Below are 22201 nucleotides of genomic sequence, written 5' to 3'. Positions count from 1 at the left end.
TAATAATAACCACTAATTATATAGGCCATTTTAAGTATTATAGCAAATTTTGATCAATTGATGACCAATCAACACGTTCCCCACCTCCTGCCTGAAATGCAATGGTATTGAGATACAGAGAGAGGCACACATTCCGGACATGGACAACGTGAACATTTGTTTTGCTATGCACTAACTGACACAAGGGCTTTCTTTTCTTTTTCTTTTTCTTTTTCCAGTGGTGGGGTGAGGAGGTAGAGAAGATGAGAGGTACCAGGGCAGGCGTGGGGAACCTGCCACCTCAAGGCCCCATGTGGTCCTCAAGTGGGGCCCTTTGACTGAATCCAAACTTCACAGAATCCCCTTAACAAAAAGATTTATTCAAATTACACACCGTCTTGGGGTGCAGGGAGGTGAAAAAATTGGGAACTCAAAAATCTTATGGAAGTGAATGTTGAAAACTAAAAAAAAAAGAAATGATGTCAATTTGAAAAAACATTAAAGGGTTAAAGAAAGTTAAAAAACAAACAAACAACAGATTTGTTCTGCAAAACTTGGACTCAATCAAAAAGACGCACCCAAGGACGTAAAAGGCCAAATGTGGCCTTAAGGTCCCAGGTTCTACACCCTGTACTAGGAGATAGGATAGTTCAGGAAAAAAGAGAAATAAAAGAGAGTCATTGAAGTATTGATTTTAAAGTACACAAAAGTGAAGCAGGACCAGAGAGAATCACAGATAAGGAGTTCTCTCTTTATAGCCACAACGCAGAAGTCTTCTCTTCTACAATCTAATGAATCCTCTCACCTCTGGTTGAATGCTTCTAGCAATGTGAGTTCAGAAAGTTATATGTTGAATTCATCACATGTTTTAAAAAGAAAAGAAAGCTGTTATGTAAGAGACAACTGCAACTTTATGAACAATCTGTTTTTTACGTTCTATTAATTTATGTTTAATAGTTCAAAATTGCATTAAAACTTTTGGGACACATATCAACAGAAAACAAGGAATATATAAATTTTAAATTAAAACCTTATCTCAATCAACAAACACTTATTATGTACCGACTGTGAGCTCCTTGAGAGACAGACTGAACTCTGCAGCTTTTCTATTTGCATCTTGCTTTCTTATGACAGTACCTGGCATACAATAAGTGGTTGACAAGTGCTTATTCATTCATCTATAAAATAGGGAGAACAATACCCCTAACACTTAAGTTTCACAGGGTTACTATAAAGGTCAAATGAGAAAAAATATATTCAAAGTGCTAGATTTACTAAATATTTTGTACACATTAACTCATTCTACTTCAGTGACCAAGTAATTGAAAGAAAAGTCTCCAAATATCACACATATGTGTGACCCTGGCCAAGTCACTTAATCCTGATTGCCTCAGTTTCCTCATCTGTAAAATAAGCTGGAGAAGGAAATGACAAGCCATTCCAGTATCTTTGGGGTCACAAAGAGTCAGACACAACTGAACAACAATCATTTAACTAGCTATGATTTGTACCAAATACATGTTTAGAAATATTCAGGAGGGGTTACAATTTAACCACATCAATCCTCCTCCTGAATTTAAGGAACTATGGCTAACCTCCAAGTAGTTCAAAACTTAAAGCATCCATTAGAATAGAATCCTCCAGATCCCTAATGAATGTGTAACCTGAGAGCTAAGAAGAATTCTCACGGTCCCCATGACAGTTCCCATTCTAATCCAGGCTAAAGTTATACTCAAGATAATAATTTCTTCTAAAAAGGAATGAGAAGAGGCAAATTCATCTACTCCAAATGTTCCCTGAATAACAGGGCAGGGTCTCTATAATAACAGCCAAAGAATTACAAGGAAAGTTCAGAACTCAGAAAGTCGACCTCTACTATAATAACCATGGGAAAGTGTGTTGCATCTCAAATCACAGGTACTAGGTTCAAATCTTACCTCTGATACTTACTACCTTTATGACCTCATACAAAGTCTCGTAACCTCCCTAGGCTTTGTTTTCTTCATCTATAAAAATAAGAGGACAGCAAGGGGGCACAGTGGATAGAGTGTTAGACCTAGAGTCAGGAGGACCCAAGCTCAAATCTGGTCTCAGACACTTACTGACTGGTTTGTGACCCTGGGTAAGTCACTTAACCCTGTTTGCCTCAGTTTCCTCATCTGCAAAATAAGCTGGAGAAGGAAATGGCAAACCACTCCAGTATCTCTGCCAATAAAACCCCAAATGGGTCACAGAGAGTTGGACACAACTGATGACAATTTTCCCATCATTAATATGAAAAGAAAAGAAACATACTGGATTTAGGTGAGGACAGAGTTCTTTAGAGGAGGATAAATAAATTCCACTATTAGATTATTTTTAGCTTTAACATAATACAGAAGTGTTAATCCATTTTATAAAACCAAATAGACTGGAGTTTAAGATTTAATAATGTACCTATAATCCATAAATATCAGCAGAGAAGTTTCTGATAAAATCTTAAGAGAGTCTTAATAACATCCAATGAGAAGTGCCAAATTTATTGCTGTAGAATTTAGTCCTAAATGTATCCAGTCGATGAATAATACATCTTCTCTCTCCCTGATTCAGATCATCATCTCCTTTAAGAGATTTTACTCTTTAAAAAGACCCACTTCTGGTTTTCATTCCAGTGGCCCCAGCAATGCAAGGTCTTAAGAGTCTGCTCTGATCTTCCAGTCTGTGACTAGAAAGAATTTATTTAGAGCTAGAAGAAACCTTAGAACCAGTCTTCATTTTACCAGGGAAGAAACCGGGATCCTCAGAAGTTAAATGTCTTTCCCAAAGTGGCAGGATCAGAATGTAAATGTAGTCTCAAACACCAAATAAAGGTCTATTTTCATTCTATCCTTCTCCCTCTACTAAAGTAATAGCCATGGCTCATGATCAGGCAGCATCTTCTAGCATCTGGTCTCCCCCTGCCCTGAACTTCAATTTTTGTCCTAACTCTCATAAAAACATTATGAAAAGCTGCACTAACTCTGCACCCTCCCCTTCAATAATTCTGAAATCAAAATGTAACTTAACTAACCAAGTGGAAGTAGTGCTATACTCTCAAAGTGGATCTATCCCAAGACGTGAACCTTGGTCAAGCTTTACAAAGGGTCTAGATTCCATTTTGGGGACAAATTTGTCATTAGAACATTGAGATTTATTTAAGCCCTATGGAGAGTAGGGCCATAAACTATACTTCTAAAAGGTTGGGTCAGACCCTTGAAGTTTCTATGGAAAAAAATGGTGGGGGTGGGGGTGAGAAAGTAAGAGACTAGACAGAAGGATATTTTCCCAAAAATGGAAAAAAGAGTTATTGTGGCATGTTTTTAATGCTAGAAAAGAACAGAAGGTTCTGTGGAGAAAGATAAAGATAACATTGAAACAAAACCATTTAATTTATAACATTCTTTTAAGATGTAAGTTGTACATAATATAGATTTGCAGGTACAACCCTTTTTTCTATATTTCTGGGTATACAGAAATACTCATGTTAGATAATGTTTGTCAAATACAGAACACTGAGGGAGGGAGGGAATGGGAAAGGTGGGGAAGAGGGGAGAAGAGAGAGAGAGAGAGAGAGAGAGGGAGAGAGAGAGAGAGGGAGAGAGAGAGAGGGAGAGAGAGAGAGAGGGAGAGAGAGAGAGAGAGAGAGAGAGAAGAAAAAATTCCCTAGCTATAGATTAAATTCTGTAATATTCTCAACCTCTTTATTTAAAGCTTTGTCAACAGTAAGTATTTTACTACATGACTCCTCAACCCCTCTACTATTTATTACTATCAGACCTACTATTATCATTACTTAGAAGTCTTAACTCTGGACATGAATTAACAAAGCACTCTCTTCACAACAACCCTTTGAAGTAGGTGAGTGTTTTTAGCCAGATTTAAGTTTTTATTGGTCTATAACAAGGAACTCCCAATGAGGTAACTCCCTCTATCAATGCAGGTTGGCACCTGTTCTTGAGAGAATAACCCGGGAGGTTAAGTCAGGGAGCCAAAGGCAGTATGGACCAAAGGTAGGATTAGAATCCAGGGTTCCTGATTCTAAGGCCCCTATCCACTACGCTATGACAAAGCAGATGATATTATTTCCCCCATTTTACAGGTAAGGAGATTGAGGCTCAAAGAGCAAGACTTTCCCACCATTATAAAGCTCCATCCCAGGTTTTCAGTCTCCATGTCAGCGTACTGTTCTTCAGTTTTAAAATTGAACTATGGGGGGAAAGTTCTAAGGAAATCCTATTACAATCTGCTTCCTTACCAAATTTGGATTTCTTTTGTTAAAAATGAATAACAATTTAAGAGCGTGGAGGAAGAAGGGATAAATAGTTCAATAAGATTTCCGAAGTGAGAAGTCCGTTTACTGTAAGGCAGCAAGGGGGTATGGTAGACAAAGCACTGGGCCTGCAGTCAGGGGGACCGAAGTTCACATTGGAACCTCAAATGCTTATTAGCTATGTCACCTTTGAAAAGGTATTTAACATGCGTCTATTCAACTTCCCTGCTTATAAAATGAGAGTAACAACGGCCACATATAAGAACTATGTGGGGAAAATGAGATACTATTTGTCAAGTGTTTTGCAAACCTTACAGTGCCTATAAAAATGATATTCCTTATTATATCACACTTATTAAAGTATATGTTTCATTTTAGATTAAAAGAGAAGCATGGAAATTATACCCTACTACATACATACATATAAGTAGTTACCCAATAAATCACTATTGACTGAAACATCTGAGTTCCCAAGGTCAACAATCAGAAAAAAGGCAAAATTGTCTTTTCTAACTCTAAAATATACTTCTCCTAATCCCTCTGCGAAGGGGGAGCTAGGCAGACAATATTTACATGCAGGAATGAGAAAAAGGAGGCAGTTGATCTCCACAACATCTCCCCACCTCACCCCCACACACCAGCACCCACACACTAACAAAACTTATTTTTTGAAAATCAGGTTCCTTCTGAAAATTAGAATTTAGCCCATGTGAGCTCGATAAATAAATGCTTCACTCTTCTCTTTCATACGGATGTCAGAAGTCTCTCCATCCCATTCAGTCCTTTCTCATTTAACTATCCTCAGTGGTTCCTTATCACTTACCAAATTAAGTTCTAACCGCTGTCAAAGGCCTCTCCAACCTGAAGCCATCCAACCTAGCCTCAACTCCTACTACTACCCTTAATAAATGCAATGCTCAGGTCAAATTCTACAGCCTGAACACAAAATGAGTCCTCCAGCCTCTGGAGTGTTTTTTTCCTCATTTTTTGAGATAATTGTGGTTAAGTGATTTACCCAGGGTCACAAAGCTAGTGTCTGAGACCAGATTTGAACTCAGGTCTTCCTGACTCTAGGGCCAGTGGCTCTATCCAATCCACTGCACCATGTAGCTGCACCCTCAATAGCCTTTTTCAAAGGCTTCCCTATGCATGTCTGAAATGCCCTCCCCAATTCAAATGCCACCTTTCCCCCTAATATCTCATCTGTTTGGTAACTCAAATCCCTTTATTATTTACAGCTCTTGAATTGCCCGTCCCACTTCAGACATTTTGCGGCTTCATAACCCTGAGTAAGTCAATTGCAACTCTCCATGACCATAAATTGAAAAAAAAAAGTTGCCACTGCATTGGTAGAGGGATTTTCCTCCTCTGGGAGTTCCCTATACCAAAGAAATACCAGGTCTGGTCCCTATCTCCCACCACACACACATATACATATATATACATATATATATACACACATACAGCAACATACACACACGCATGTACATATATATACATCCAGGTGAAATGTATGTTTATACAGGCACTTTAAGATTTATAAAATTCCCTCCTGATAACCCAGTCGGGAAGGTAATGCGAATATCACTGTAGATAGCTAGATGACATGGAGCACTGGACCTGGAGTGTGGAAGACCCAAATTAAAATCCAGCCTCTGACACTGACTCCAGAAAAATCACTTAACCTCCCTCTGTTTCAGTTTCTTCTTCAGCTGTAAAAGGAGCTGGAAAGGGGAACAGCCAACACTCCAGCGTCTTTGCCAAGAAAACTCCAACAGGAGCCACAAGGAGTCAGGCAAGACTGAAAATCAACTCCACACAAGATAGCAGATCCCGCTGTCTCAGCATTTATTAAGCACCTACTTTGTCCTCAGCACCACGCTTAAGGGCTTAGTAGAGCTATATCCCTCTCCATCTCATTCTCATATCTTCTACCTCCTACAATGCCCTATCAATCCGCCAGCAAGTATTTATTAAGCCCATGTTCTGTGCCAGATATCGCGTTAGGCATGGAGGAAACAACTCCTGAGTCCTCAAGGAGGTTGGTGTATAGCAAGACAAAGGGATTGGGGAGAGAACAATGTGTGTCCCAAAAGTCTCAGTGCCATTTTAAGCTTAAAACTGCACTGAAGCTTTTCAGGACACCATATAGAGATATACATAAAGGAGATGTGGGATGATTTGGAAGAGAAGGCACTAGCAACTTGGAAAGGCAGCAAAGGTTTCACGTGAAGGACTGATTGCACCAGAACTGGGCCATGAAACAAGCCAGACATTCTCAGTGATGAAGGCGAAGAGGGAAAGCATTTTTCCTGCATAGGAGACAGTTGGTGAATAGTTATTGAGGAGGGAAGGGAAGCTGTATGTAGAAGAACTGCTAAGGTCAGCTGAGCTGGATCTCAGGGTAGGTGGAGCAAAGTAATGTACAAGCGATTCAGTTTCTTCTACACCACCTTGTATTGCACGTCAGCTGGGAGAGGAGAAAGATCTCTTCTCGTCCCACTGGTACAGATAAAGCTAACAGATTAGTTGGCTTGGAAGGCCCAGAGAAAAAGGCCCTGAGAGAATGAAAAACAGGAAAGGTAAGTTTCACTAGCAGGAGGAAAGTGGAACACGGCAGGAAGAAACTGAGGAGCTACCAAAAGGATGACAGAAGTAGGTGAAGGGTCCTTGGAAGCCCAGTGACATGAACTTGATGGACCATGGGAGGGTAAGATGTCTGTCTGTCTGTTCAGCAGGATGTCAGAGACAAACAACCTCCTGGGAACCCTCTCAGGTTGATGGTAACAATTATCTCTGGGGTTTTAGGGAGGTGATTTAAAAAAAAATTTCCCCCAATTTATTTACTTTTCGTTTTCAACATTCATTTTTATAAGAATTTAAGTTCTAAATTTTTCCTCCTCCCAGCTCTCTCTCCTCCCCAAGACAGCATGCAATCTGATATAAGCTATATATGTACAATCATATTAAATATATTTCCTCATTAGTCATGTTGTGAAAGAAGAATCAGAGCAAAGGGGAAAAACCACAAGAAAGAAAAAAACAAAAGAGAGAGAGAAAATAGTATCTACTTTGATCTGCATTCAGACGCCACAGCTCTTTCTCTGGATGTGGACAGCATTTTCTATCATGAGTCTTTTGGACTCATGAGACTTTTGAACAAAATTTGGCAGTAGGTAGCAGTCAAAATTCTTCCAGCCTTGGTAGGTTAGACTAGAAACAGATTTATATGACAAACAGGCAAGTTCGAAGAGACAACCCTACATTTTTCCCTGGCCCCCTGAAGTGGCCCCCAAGCCATATATTGTGTAGACCTGCATTGCTGAAAAGTCTATCAAAGTTGGTCATCACACAACGTTGCTGTTAATGTGAACAATGCTCTCCCGGTTCGGCTCATTTTACTCAGCATCAGTTCATATAAGCCTTCCCAAGTTTTTCTGGTCTGTCTGCTCATCATTTCTTAGAGCACAACAGTATTCCATTACATTCATATACTACAATTTGCTCAGCCATTCCTCAATTGATGGGCATCCCCTCAAAGTTCTTGGTTACCACAAAAAAAAAAAAACAACTGCTACAAAGATGTTTGCACATGTGGGTCCTTTTCCCTTTTTTTATGCTCTCTTTGGGATACAGACCTAGCAGTGGTATCTCTGGATCAAAAGGTATACAGTTTTGTAGCCCTTTGGGCACAGTTCCAAATTCAGGTGATTTTTTTAAATTAAAGAACTGAAAAAACATCCCCCCCAAAAATACTATCTAAATTTTTAATAGAAAAACTATTTTATCACAATTTAAGTGTCAGTTCAAGAAAGGAAGTCTCCATTGATGGCTGCTGGACATTTAAGTCAATGAAACTCAACATAAAATGTGGAAAACTGCTGAAAAAATTCAAAATGGCTCATTACTAAAAAAAAAAAAACTGCTCTGATTTATAATTTGTTTAAAAGGAAACTATGGATTCCAAAAGGCAGAACTGAGGAGGAAGAGCATTCCAGGCATGGGAAACACCCAGTGCAAAGGCTAAGAGATAACATGATATGGGGAATGTAGTCACCAGGTATAACACTGGTGAAAATATGTCTTGCATTCCAGCTAACTTGAAGGTTTTTCAAATTTAATTTGCTTTCTCTCTATCTCATTTCCCTCAACAACCACCCTTGTAACAAACGTGCAAAGTACATCTCTTATTGGTCATGTCCATATCCATATTCATATGTGTATATGTATATGTGTGTGTGTGTATATATATATAGTATGTGTATATATATGTATGTATATATGTGTGTGTGTATATATATGTATGTGTGTGTGCATGAAATTCTGCATCCAGAATCTAACACCTGTCTGTTAAAAGATGAGTGTGTGTCTCATATCTGGTCCCCAGTAACCACGGCAGGGTATTGCACTGATGAGTGTTCTTAAGTCTTTCAAAGTTAGTTGTCTTTATTAAACTGTGATTGTACATATGGGTTCTGCTTACTTCACACACGATTTGCAGATGCTTTCCAGGTTTCTTTGAAACTATTCCTTTCATCATTTCTTCTAGCACAATACCATTTCCCAATTGATCATCCTCTTAAAATCCAGTTCTTTACAACTACTAAAAGAACTGGAATAATTACTTTTATGCATATAAGTCCTCTTCCTCTGATATTTTTTAGTAACCCTAGTGATTAACACAGTACTAAAGAAGACAAATTAATGACTAGACAAAACTAAACTAACTAGTTTTGAGAAGCCTAGCAGTGATAATGTTGTGCACAGCTTTAGTGCCTTTGAGAGAGGAGTTAGAAATTGTTTTCCAGAATCCAAATGGAAGGACATACCTTAGTGTGTTAATATGCCTGTCTGCTAGCACCCCCTCCAATGTTTTGCTTGGAATAAGGGTTTTGATTTTATAATATTTTATCTCAAGAATGAGAGGCTAGAGGGAAAGAAAATGTTTCTTAATTGAAGAAAAAAATCATTTAAAAATATATCCGTTGAAGAAACAGAGTAACTACATGGTGCAATGGTGAGACTGCTGAATTGGAAGTAGGAGTCTTGGGTCACAGCTGACCTCGGTCAAGGCACTGATCTCCAGGCCTCTGCTTCCTCGTCTGTATTCAGAAAGGCTGGGTTAGATGACCCTCTAAGGGCCTTTCCAGATGCAAGACTAGTGATGCTTTCAGTCTATTCTACGGACGCTCACACTTGTACTTTGCATCGAGTGGAAATTCACACTTGTGGAAAAACTAAACTACAAGTATGATCCTTTAATGCAACTGGAGACTTAAATTTGACAGACATTAAATAAATAACAGGCACGAACGGAGCCCAATGCAAGCAGATTTAATTAACCACCAAGACATCACAAACGGAAGCCCCTTTAGAAAGAAAAGCTCAAACCTTTCAAGAATTTAAAGAGATGCCTGCCTTGTAATTAGCCAAGAGTCACTGTTAAATTTAAAGGGACAGGAAATTTCAAAGGATACATCTTAAAGGTGAAGGAAGTTAGCCCTAAAGTAACCATTACACATGGAGACCAGAACAGTCAAGAATACACATACCACTTTCTAGCTATGTGACCCCGGCCAAGTCATTCATCTCTCTCAGTTTTAATTTCCTCACCTGTAAAACTGCAACAATAATATTGCATTATATATTACAGTATTATAGTAATATCTCACAAATGAGAGAAATGTATAAATATATAAATTATATGTTATATAATAGATTTATTTTATTATTTGTCTTATAGTATATATTTGTTATATATAAAATATGTAAATAGAAAATAAATATACTAATATGTTACATAAACATGTAAATGCATAGCACCTATAATAAGCACTATATACATGTACTGTTGTTACTATGATATTCTGCAGAACCAAGGAGATTATGCAAATAAAACACTTCGTAAACATTAACGCATTATATACACACGTGCTTCTATATTGGATCACCTTATCTATCTTTCATTATCTTAAAGAATATTATAAAATTGTAAAATTCACAAATTTACAAATGAACTTTTAAAGTTCACTTTCATTTTAAAAATCAATGTCTTTCAACATTTTGGAAGTAAGAGAGGTGTTTGGGGGTGGGGAGGGACAAAAACTAAGATTATAGAAACTCAGGAAAAGTGGACAATCACTGCCCTTTGGAGGCAGCTAGAGGAGGCAACGGATAGAGCTGGAATCAAGCAGACGCAAGTTCAAATTTGGCCTCAGACACTAGCTGTGTGGCCCCGGGAACGTCAGGTAACCCCTTTTGTCTCATTTTTCCCATCTGTAAAACGGAGATAATAAGAGCACCTCCTTTAGAGCTGTTGTGAGAGTCAAATGAGATAGTCATTACAAAGAGCTATTTAAATGTCAGCTATCCTAAGCATTACTAGCTGCACAAACCTCGGCAAAGCCACTGACCTGCCCGCCTCAGTGTCTTCATCTATACAACAGAGACCATAACAGCACCTGTCTCATCAAATGAGATATATGTAAAAGTTCTTAGTACAAGGCCCAGTACACAGGAGGCACTTAATAAATGCTCATTTCCTTCCCTCCTAAGATGGGGATATCCCAGTCCACCAGAGACTTGAAATAAAGAAGGGAAATCACATCAACCAGGAGTAAGACGATCTGAACTCAAGGCTCACCTGCCACACTTACTTCTTATATGACCTTGGACAAATCAGTTAACCTCTGCGGGCTTCCATTTCCTCAGCTGTAAAATAAAGGGACTGGACCAGATGGCCTTTGAGGCCCTTTGCAGCTCTAGATCTATGATCTTTATAGAAAGAAGGACACAAATGTGAAGGCTGCATGTTGACTTAGCTTTCAAATGTAATCTGTTCCATCATATTTTTATTTTGTTAAATATCTCCCAAGAGCATCTTAATCAGCTTCAACACTACTCAGAAGCACTGAACACGGCCTCTGTGTATCTGCTGTCACAGCAAACATTTTTAAGATTTTATCCCTTTCAAGTAATAAGCATTTATTAGTTCTTATGATAGACTACATAAATATAAAGGAAAAAAATTTTATTCCCTGCCCTCAAGAAGCTTATATTGGAATTGGAGGATACAAAGCACCCATTGACAAGTATATACCAGACACATACAGAAAACATAAGCTGATCTTGGAGGGGAGAGGCATTAGCAGTTGGGAGAGCCTGGAAAGGCCTAGTTTGTTTTGGAGTTGTTTTTAACATCTGCATCCCTGCGTCTAGCCCCGTGGCCTTCCATATCCAATGAAAGAACTATGGAATTGGATCACAGAATGAAGCATATCATCTCAGGGAGGGAGGAGGGAGGAAGAGGGAGGGAGGGGGAAAGTGTGGGAGGAAGGGGGGAAAAATCTAAGCTATATGGAAGTGACTGTAGAAAATGGAAAACAAATTAATTAATTAATTTTTAGAAAATGCCAAGGGGCTGTATTCTGTGTGACTTCTCTCGGACTTTTAATACTGGCAAATAATAATCATTTCATTATATTAATTTAAGGCCAAGGGCAGCCTTGATGTTGGGTAGGAGGGTTTGGTGGAGGGAAAGAATTTCTGGAAAAGCAAGGGAATACATTCTCCAAAGGATATTGTGAAGCCTGAACGCTGTGTGAGAATAGGGGCAGTCAGTGGCCAGTCCTCAGATCACTACATCTATATCCTGGTTATGGAAAGAGTTGGGGGAAGTGAAGAGAGTGAGAGGGAGGAAAGGATAGTGTGTGCAGAAATACATGAGGACTTCAATCTCTACTTCTCTCTCCTGACAATTTTTTTTTCCTGTTTACTGCCTTCTCCCTCCTCCTCATGTAAATGCCTAGGAATTTCTAGCTCCCTGGTTCCCAGGCAAGGATCGCTATTTGCCATATCCCAGAAATAGCTGATCAAAAACTTCCAACAATCTTTTCAGCAGGGAAAAAATAGCCTTATGAAAGGGGGTAGAGGAATACCCAATGAAGTTCTTTTAAAATAGCATCCGAATCACCAGAGTACTATTTTGGAAGTCCTTAAATTCTTGGACTGTCGCCCAAGTTCAAGAGTACAGTATGTACTCTTGTATGACTAACCTCACTCATTACTTCCCTTAGATGTAAACTGGCAAAGCATGGAAATGGGAGATTTGGGACTTCTATTTAATGGGCATTTCTTTGGTCCACTTTGCATTTATTTTCTATGTCTTCTGCACATAGTTATATATGTTCATGCTGTATCTACTGAGAGGATGTGAATTCCTGGAGAGGAAAGATTGTTTCCCATTCCTTGTACTTTTATCCTAAGAACCAAGCACAAATGTTTCATCAATGCTCGTTTGTGTTGTCATCAATGACATTTATGTTACAAGGTGTTTTGCATCCTCCTATAAAAGTTGAAAACTGATTTTGGCCATGGGGAATGCGTGGTCTGATCAGCCTTAACTAAATGCTGATGATTTGCAGAAACAAAATGGTAACTTAGTGGGAACGTGTCAAAACAGAAATAAACTTGGTCTGGGATTTTAGCATTATCAGAGTGGCTGAGAGGTGGGGAGGAAGCAACCTTCTTAAGACAGTAGTTTTTGTTGATAATGGCACTAAAAGCAAATTCCATGAGAAGAATCATCACTGAACTGCCTTTTCTCCATCTTTATCCTCTTTGACATGTGCAGCCTTTGAGCTGACCATTTCTGGACCTCTTCTCCCTGGACCCTCATGCTATAATACTCTCATCTTCCTCCTCAGCATGTTTTGCTGCAGACTCCTTTTTAAAAGCATAATTAGTATGGTGAATGGACAGCTGGATCTGACGTCAGTAAGACCTGAGTTCAAATTTGGCCTTAAGACACTTACAGGCCTTGTGAACCTGTCCCCCAAATCTCCATGTTTTTGTACAAGTTTAACCACGATTCCTAGAATATCCTCCCCACTCACCTCCATCTAATAGAATCACTATGAAAATTCAGTTGAAGGGTCACCCTCTACGTGAAGTCTTTCCTGATTTCCCCTCCCTGCTCCAACTGCTAGGACCTTCACCCCGACACGCCATTGTGATGTTGACTTGTCTGGGATGGATGCTTCAGGTACAAGTTGGCTTGGTACAAGTTGACCTTTGAGATCCCTTTGTACTTTATGAGCCCCATGTAGGCTATGCCATCCCTCTCTAGAAGCTCATGACATTCTGTAGGCATCATCTTTTGATGGATCACATCACTTCTGTAACTAAATCCCTGAACTTCTCACCCAGATGTCTCGAAATCAGAAAACCAGGCCAGCAACCTTCATAGCCAGGATGTAAATAGGTACGTAAGCTAACAATAATTCCATCCACCTGGCCATATCAGATAGACCAGAAGTAACCCTGCAGGCTTGTTCTTCCCTTTCTAATTTCTTGACCTAGCTCATTCACCTCAAGAAACATAAAATTAAAAACAGGTAAAGTCAAGAAAGACAACAACAGAATAGTATTTTTGCACAGCCAAAGAGTCCTGTGATTTTGCAGTCTGACAGACAAACATTTGTCTGTGTGTCCAAGTTTCTAAGAAAGGAACTGGAGATTAACTGAGAAGCTACACACGCACTAATGGAATTTTACAATTCATTCTGGTTCCTAATCACTTGCTTTCACTAACCCAAAGAGAAATAATAATCCATTGGTCTCTTCTCTACTCTCTCCACAACCACACCCTACTTCAGGCTACGATCTCTCACCAGAGAGATTAGGAGATCCTATTAACAGTTTCCCTAGTGTTAAGTCTCTCTTCATTCCAGTTTATCCTCCTCATGGCTACCAACATTATTTTCCTAAAATATAAGTTTAACCACTTCACTCCTCAGATCGATAAACTCCAGTGATTCTGTATTAGATTAAAACAAAAAAAAACAAAAAAACCAGCTGTTTGAAATGTAAAGTCCCTCACAAACTCCAAACGATCTTTTCTAACTTAGGTATTACTCCCCCTCATGCACTCTTCAGGACAGTTAAACTGACCTTCCCACTGTTCTTCACCATTGATGATCCCTCTCCAGCCTCTAGACCTTTGGTCAAGCTACCCCTCTGGCCTAGAACACCCTTCCTTATCATCTCCACCTCTCAGAATCCCTTGTTTCCTTTAAAGCTCAACTCAAACAACTTCTACATGAAGCCTTTCTCTGATCCCTCTTTGTAAGTACCTTCCTTCCCCATAAAATTATCTTGAATGTCCTGAAGCATGGAAGCCTGGGATTCAAGTCCCATGTCTGACACGCTATCTGGGTGACCCTGAGCATGTCACTTACTTAATCTCTAAAGACCATGCACAGCTCACTAAGACTATAAATTGCCGAGGTGCCAACCTGCATTGGTAGAGTTTCCCCACCAAAAATTCCCTATGCAAGGGAAATCCACAGGTCCAATTCATATCCATATTAATTGCATGTGCACATGTTGTTTCTACCAACAGAATCTAATATCCTTGAGGGCAGGGACTCTCATTTTTGTGTTTTGCATCCCTCATGCTTACAGAGTATCTACAAGATAGCAGATGCTTTTATTAAAGAAAGGTAAAGACATCATACACAAGAATAAAGTCCAAATGGGTACACGATCCAAGTATAAAGATTGATACCATGAACAAACTGGAGGAGCAAGAAACAGTGTATTTATCAGATTTATGGAGAAGGGAAGAATTTTTTACTAAAGAAGAGATAGAAAGCATTATGAAAAGCAAGATGGATAACTTTGATTACCTTAAACTGAAAAGTTTTGCACAACCAAACCCAATGCAACCAAAATTCAGAGGGATGTAGTAAATTGGGAAAGAATTTTTACAGCTAATCTTGGGAATAAAGGCCTCATTTCTGGAATATATAGAGAACTCAGTCAAATGTATAACAATACAAGTCATTCCCCAATTGATAAAATGGTCAAAGGATATAAATAGGCAATTTTCAGAGGAGGAAATTAAAAATATCTATAATCATATGAAAAAATGCTCTAAATTACTTTTGATTAGAGAGATGCAAATCAAAACAACTCTGAGATACCACATCACACCTATAAGATTGGCAAACATGACAGAACAGGAAAATGATAAATGTTGGAGAGGATGTGGGAGAGTTGGAACACTAATTCATTGTTGGTGGAGCTGTGAGCTCAATCCAACCATTCTGGAGAGCAATTTGGAACTATGCCCAAAGGGCAACAAAAATGTGCATACCCTTTGACCCAGCAATATTGCTACTAGGACTGTATCCCCAAGAGATCATAAAAATGGTAAAGGGTCCCACATATACAAAACTATTTATAGCAGTACTCTCTGTGGTGGCCAAGAACTGGAAATCAAGGGGATGCCCATCAACTGGGGAAAGGCTGAATAAGTTGTGGAATATGAATGTAATGGAGTACTATTGTGCCATAAGAAATGATGAACAAGAAGACTTCAGAGAGGCCTGGAAGGACTTATATGATCTCATGCTGAGCGAAAGGAGCAGAACCAGGAGAACTTTGCGCACAGCAACGACCACAGTGTGCGAGAGTTTTTTCTGGTAGACTTGGAACTTCGTAATAATGCAAGAACTTAAAAAAAATAATTATTCCCAATGGTTTTCTAAGACAAAATGTCTTCCACACTCAGAGAAAGAAATATGGAATTCATCTGCAGAATGTAGCAGATCATGTTTGTATATGTGTGTGTGTATTATGTTTTGACTTGTTATATGATTTCTTCCATTTATTTTAGTTCGTCTACATAGCAAGACTATAGTGAAAACGTATTCAATAGGAAAGTATATGTAGATCCTATATAGAATTGTATGGCGTCTAGGGGAGGGAGGGGGGTGGTGCGGGGTACGTGGGGGAGTAAAAATCTAAGTTTTTTGGTAGTGATTGTAGAACATTAAAAAATAAATAAAGAAATTTTTTTTAAAAATAGTAATCTAGATAAAGGAATCATTTCTACCCAGAAAAAAAAAAAAGAAAGGTAAAATAATTTTGTAATTACATAAAGACCCACACCAAGACTATGTGCCTCCTATTCCTTTGGAAACTCAGGATGATAAGGTCATACAGTTAGGGTGGAAAGACCCTTACAAATGAGAAAACTAGCTCAGAAATGTGGAACAATTTGCCAAAAGTCAAACAGGTAATGAATGGTAGAGTCAGGATTTGAACCCAGACCCTATGACTCCAAATCCAATGTTCTTTTTTGTTGTTGTTGACTCTTTGTGACCCCACTTCAGGTTTTCTTGGCAGACATACTGGAGTGGTCTGCCATTTCCTTCTCCAGCTCATTTTACAGATGAAGAAACAGAGGCAAACAGTTAAATGACTTTCCCGGGGTCACACAGCTGGTAAGAATCCAAGGTCAAATTTGAACTCCCGTCTTCCTGACTCCAGATCCAGTATTCTATCCTAGCTTGTTCCCCCTCCCACCAGCGTTCTTTGCATTGTTCCAAAAAGGCCCTTTTTGTTTCTATCAGTCTTCTACCACACATCTCCATTGTTTATCCTCTGCCTCAATGCTAAAGAACAGAACTGCCCATTACAGTATCATTGCCATTTATAGTCTTTGCAAAGGCATCACACACACACACATACACACACACACACACACACATGCCTCCCTTTACAACTACTTCTAATAATAAACCACTTTATAAACCTTGAATTGTTACATAAACGTAAGTTAAGGTAATTCTATTAGAACAGGATAAGAACATCCAGTTCCTCAAGGAACAGAAAGAACAAAGGACACATGGGGAAAAAAATCCCAACTATTCAAAGTCATGTCTCAGCAGCAGCTCCTACTATCTTTAAAATTATTTTTATATTTTATTTATATGTATATATTATATTTGATAGTATTAATAATACAATAAACATTACTTCAGACCCTCTTATTTTACAGATGAGACCCTGGAGCCTCAGAGAGGGTAAGTGACCAGACCAAAGTCACACAGCAAGTCATTCCTGACAAGCCCCCCAAAACTAGAACCTAGATCTTTCTTGTTTCTGCCCCACTACATAGGTATACTGACTCTCTGATAATAAAATGAAGCAAATTATTTCTGTTAAAAAAAAAATTGAAACCCAAATCTCCAACATTTAGCATCCTGACTGATCACTCTCATCTCTAACTCACCATGATTTCTCTCTGTTCTTCCAAATTCCTTAGGAAGTTTGAAAACTCTCGGAGTGAAGCATCTACAAAGGTAAAGAGAAGCAGCTTGTTTAATTAAGAAAGAAAAAAACAAGAGAATTTGTCAACACAATATTGCAAACAAAATTGAACACAAATATGATTGACTAAACTTACTTTGTAACTTTCTTCTGGGCCTTGGACCTGTGATATCACTGGTACTGAAACTCCTAATAAGGGGAACACCTCCTACCAATACAGATGGAGATGTGCTCTAAAACTTAGCAGTCACAGACAGCTGCTAGGAGGCAGTGATTTGCTAAGGGCCACCAAGTCATTATGGGTCAGAGAAAGGACTGGAACCTTGGTCTTCCTGATTCCAAGACTAACTCTCTAGACACTATGCAACAGTAGCTCCTCATTTTGTAACTATTCACAATTAAAAAATGAAACTGATACCATAAAACAGTCTGAATTCTATTTTATTGTGTTTTACGTAAGGATTCTTTGTCCATTACTCTTATTCATATTTCCTCTCGTATGTTTGTAGTTCATATGATTGATATATCTCCCAGGCTGGCTTTTTTTCATTCACCATTACCTAATCCAGTTTTCTCTATATTTTCCTATATTACTTATATTTCTCAATTCTAACTGCATAGTAGTATTCCACTGCATTAATCAAGCATCAATTAATGACATGTACCAATTAACATGAGTACACAATTTAACTATTCCCCTACTGTGCTGACATACCTATACATCGCTCATCATCAGTCTCAGCATCACCAATGAACTCAAATTTGAAGTCTCTTAGTGAATGGGCAAATTTCCTCTGGGCCAAAGACAGATCTAAAAGAAGAAAAAATTATGATTGATACTCAATTCAAATCCAGGTCTTTAGCAAATTTATTATACCAGAAACATGGAGCACCACTGAGACCTTCCACATAAAGAATAAGTCAGACCATATGCATGTATTAAACATTTGCTATGTACCAGAAAGTATGCTTAAGAAACATAACTGAAATGTGAAAATGTGTTTGTTTATTAAGAATGTATGTGGAGAAGATGGCGAAGTAGAAAGACGCACATACACATAGCTCCGAACCCACAAACCACAGAACGGCTAGAGGGGACCAAGCCAGGGCGAATTCTGCACCCAGAGACCACGGAGTATTGGAGCGAGGGAGATTTCTGCTCCGGAGAGACCTGCGGACCTCTCGCAGGGGGTCCTTCGCGCCGCGGACTGGGCGCTGGGACGGGGAGCGGAGTGCGGCCCTGCCACTGCCGCGACACCGAGGGGAGGAGATCCGAGAGGGCTATGGGGACGGGATCTCCAGCGGCCACGCGGGTCCCCCCACCCACAGAGGGACCTGCAAACCTCTCGCAAAAGGTCCGTTGCGCTGCAGACGCGGAGCCCAGCCCGGACCTGCGGCGGCGGTCACAGCTCCGAGAGGCACAGATCTGAGAGGGCTCCAGAGGCGGGATCTTCAGCGGTGGCACAAGCCCCCCCACCAACAGGTGACTGACGGGGGTGGGTGAGAGAGTCTCTTTGGCAGGTTGAGAGGGGAGCGGGGTGCCTCCATGGCTCGGGCCCCTCTGGGAGGTGGGGGCTGAGAGGCGGCTGCGGACGGGGGGCTCCCCAAGCAGGCAGGAACCTGGATCCATTGTGGAAGGTCTGTGCATAAACCCCCTGAGGGAACTGAGCCAGAGAGGCGGCCCTGCCCCTGACCTCAACACCTGAGCCTAATTTAACACTGAATAACAGCCCTGCCCCCGCCAAAAACCCTAAGGCGGGAAGCAGCATTTGAATCTCAGTCCTCAAACGCTGGCTGGGAGGACCAGGAGGCGAGGTGGGTGTGAGGAGAACATTCAGAGGTCAGGCCACTGGTTGGAGAAAATGCCAAGAAAAGGGAAAAGAAATAAAACTATTGAAGGGTACTTTATCGGAGAAAAGACACTTCCTCCCTTCCTTTCTGATGGGGAGGAACAATGCTTGCCATCAGGCAAAGACACAGAAATCGAGGATTCTGTGTCCCAGCCCACCCAATGGGCTCGGGCCATGGAAGAGCTCAAGAGGAATTTTGAAAATCAAGTTAGAGAGGTGGAGGAAAGACTGGGAAGGGAAATGAGAGGGATGAGGGAGAAGCATGAAAAGCAGATCAGCTCCCTGCTAAAGGAGAACCAGAAAAATCTTGAAGAAATTGGCACCTTGAGAACTAGCCTAACTCAGTTGGCAAGGGAGGTGCAAGGGGCCAATGAGGAGAAGAATGCTTTCAAAAGCAGAATTAACCAAATGGAAAAGGAGATTCAAAAGCTCACTGAAGAAAATAGATCTTTCAAAACTGGAATGGTACGGATGGACGCTAAGGACTTTATGAGAAAGACAGATATCTCAGAACATACCGCGCAGATTCGAAAAATGGAAGATAATGTGAAATATCTTATTGGAAAAACAACTGACCTGGAAAATAGAATCAGGAGAGACAATGTAAAAATTCTGGGACTACCTGAAAACCATGATCAAAAGAAGAGCCTAGACATCATCTTCCATGAAATTATCAAGGAAAACTGCCCTGAGATTCTAGAACCAGAAGGCAAAATAAATATTCAAGGAATCCGCAGAACACCGCATGAAAGAGATCCAAAAAGAGAAACTCCTAGGAGCATTGTGGCCAAATTCCAGAATTCCCAGGTGAAAGAGAAAATATTGCAAGCAGCTAGAAAGAAACAATTCAAGTATTGTGGAAATACAATCAGGATAGCACAAGATCTGGCACCCTCTACATTGAGGGATAGAAGGGAATGGAATAGGATATTCCAGAAGTCAAAGGAACTAGGACTGAAGCCAAGAATCACCTACCCAGCAAAACTGAGTATAATACTTCAGGAGAAAAAATGGTCTTCAATGAAATAGAGGACTTTTAAATTTTCCTGATGAAAAGACCAGAGCTGGAAAGAAAATTTGACTTTCTAACACAAGAATGAAGAGAACCATGAAAAGGTGAACAGCAAAGAGAAGTCATAAGGGACTTACTAAAGTTGAACTGTTTACATTCCTACATGGAAAGACAATATTTATAACTCTTGAAACATTTCAGTATCTGGGCACTGGGTGGGAGTACACACACACACACATGCACACACGCACACATACATAGAGACAGAGTGCACAGAGTGAATTGAAGAGGATGGGATCATATCTTAAAAAAAAATGAAATCAAGCAGTGAGAGAGAAATATTGGGAGGAGAAAGGGAGAAGTTATATGGGGCAAATTATCTCTCATAAAAGAGGCAAGCAAAAGACTTATTAGTGGTGGGATAAAGAGGGGAGGCAAGAGAAAAACATGAGGTCTACTCTCATCACATTCCACTAAAGGAAAGAATATAATGCACACTCATTTTGATAGGAAAACCTATCTCATAATACAGAAGAGTGGGGGACAGGGGCACAAGCAGGGTGGGGGGAGGATGGAGGGGAGGGCATGGGGAGGGAATGCAATCCGAGGTCGACACTCATGGGGAGGGAAAGGACCATAAGAAAATAGAAGTAAAGGGGGACAGGATAGGATGGAGGGAAATAATAGTTAGTCCTGAACAACACAACTAGTATGGAAATCATTTGCAAAACTAAACAGATATGGCCTATATTGAATTGCCTGCCTTCCAAGGGGAAGGGGTGGAGAGGGAGGGAGCTAAAGAAGTTGGAACTCAAAGTGTTAGGACCAAATGTAATGTTCTTACCACTGGGTAACAAGAAATACAGGTTAAGGGGTCAAGAAAGCTATCTGGCCCTACAGGACAAAAGAGAAGACGGAGACAAGGGCAGGGAGGGAGGATAGAGGAGAGAGCAGATAGGTCACAGGGGCAATTAGAAAGCTCGGGTTTGGGGGGGGGGAGGGGATAAAAGGGGAGAAAATTTGTAACCCAAAATTGTGTGAAAATAAATGTTAAAAATTAAAAAAAAAAAAAGAATGTATGTGGAGAACATACAAAAGATTGCATGCTGTCATGGAGAGGGAGAGGGAGAAAAATTTAAAACTTATGGAAGTGATTGTTGAAAACTGAAAGCAAATTAATTATTAAAAAAAGAAACATAATCGAGTGCTTCAGAAAACAATCTATCTGATTTACAAAGAAGAGGAAATATCTTGGAAGGAATCACCCACCATCCTCGTGGGTCAGTCCCTTAAAATCAAGTATAAAGGTCAGGAGTGAAGACATGCCAAGTTGAGATTCTGTTACATGTTTCATTCAGTCCCATGACTGTCAAGTTTTCTTTTTCATGAAAACCAAGGAAGAGTTTGAATTGTAGTGTGTACTACACAACACACCATTACTGGAGACAGAAAAAGCTCCAACTCAATCAACCAGAGGTCTTTACTTCATAACCTTTTAACAAAGCAAAGTAACCTTGAGTTTTCAGGAACCATCAGGATCAGCCAGATGGCAAAGTGGATAGAGTACTGAGCCTGGAATCAGGAAGATTCATTTTACTGAGTTCAAATCTGGACTGAGTCACTTACTAGCTATGTAAGCTGGGCAAGTCACTTTAACCTGTTTGCCTCAGTTTCCTCATCTGTAAAACCAACTAGAGAAGGAAATGGTAAACCACTCCAGTATCGTTTCCAAGAAAATCCCAAATGGGGTTTCAAAGAGTTGGACACTACTGAACAACAAAAGCTCAACAGTCTACTGATCTTAGAAGAATATGGCAGCTAGCCAGCACAAGACCTGAGTTCAAATCTGTTCTCTGACACGTCCCAGTCATGTGACTCCAGGAAAGTAGATTAACCTCGTTTGCTTCAGCTTTCTCAAATATAAAATGATAATAACAGCACCCACCTCAAGAG

At 39.9% G+C, this 22201-nt stretch overlaps 1 protein-coding gene across 2 annotated transcripts in view; it reads right to left on the bottom strand.

Annotated features, from left to right (window-relative positions):
• Positions 1–22201, bottom strand: part of ARHGAP10 (Rho GTPase activating protein 10) — a 364988-nt gene that overhangs the window by 238095 nt on the left and 104692 nt on the right. For both annotated transcript variants that reach the window (XM_072621216.1, XM_072621217.1), the window contains exons 2-3: positions 18102–18197; positions 17349–17410 (exon numbers count right to left, since the gene is read on the bottom strand). In XM_072621216.1, coding sequence (XP_072477317.1) covers positions 17349–17410; positions 18102–18197 — 158 coding nt within the window. The remainder of the gene's footprint in view (positions 1–17348; positions 17411–18101; positions 18198–22201) is intronic.

The sequence above is a fragment of the Notamacropus eugenii genome, chromosome 6 (genome assembly GCF_028372415.1).
Source record: "Notamacropus eugenii isolate mMacEug1 chromosome 6, mMacEug1.pri_v2, whole genome shotgun sequence".
NCBI classification, from domain to species: Eukaryota; Metazoa; Chordata; class Mammalia; order Diprotodontia; family Macropodidae; genus Notamacropus; species Notamacropus eugenii.
Note: the sequence above shows the minus strand (reverse complement) of the source record. Positions and strands in the feature narration are given on the sequence as shown.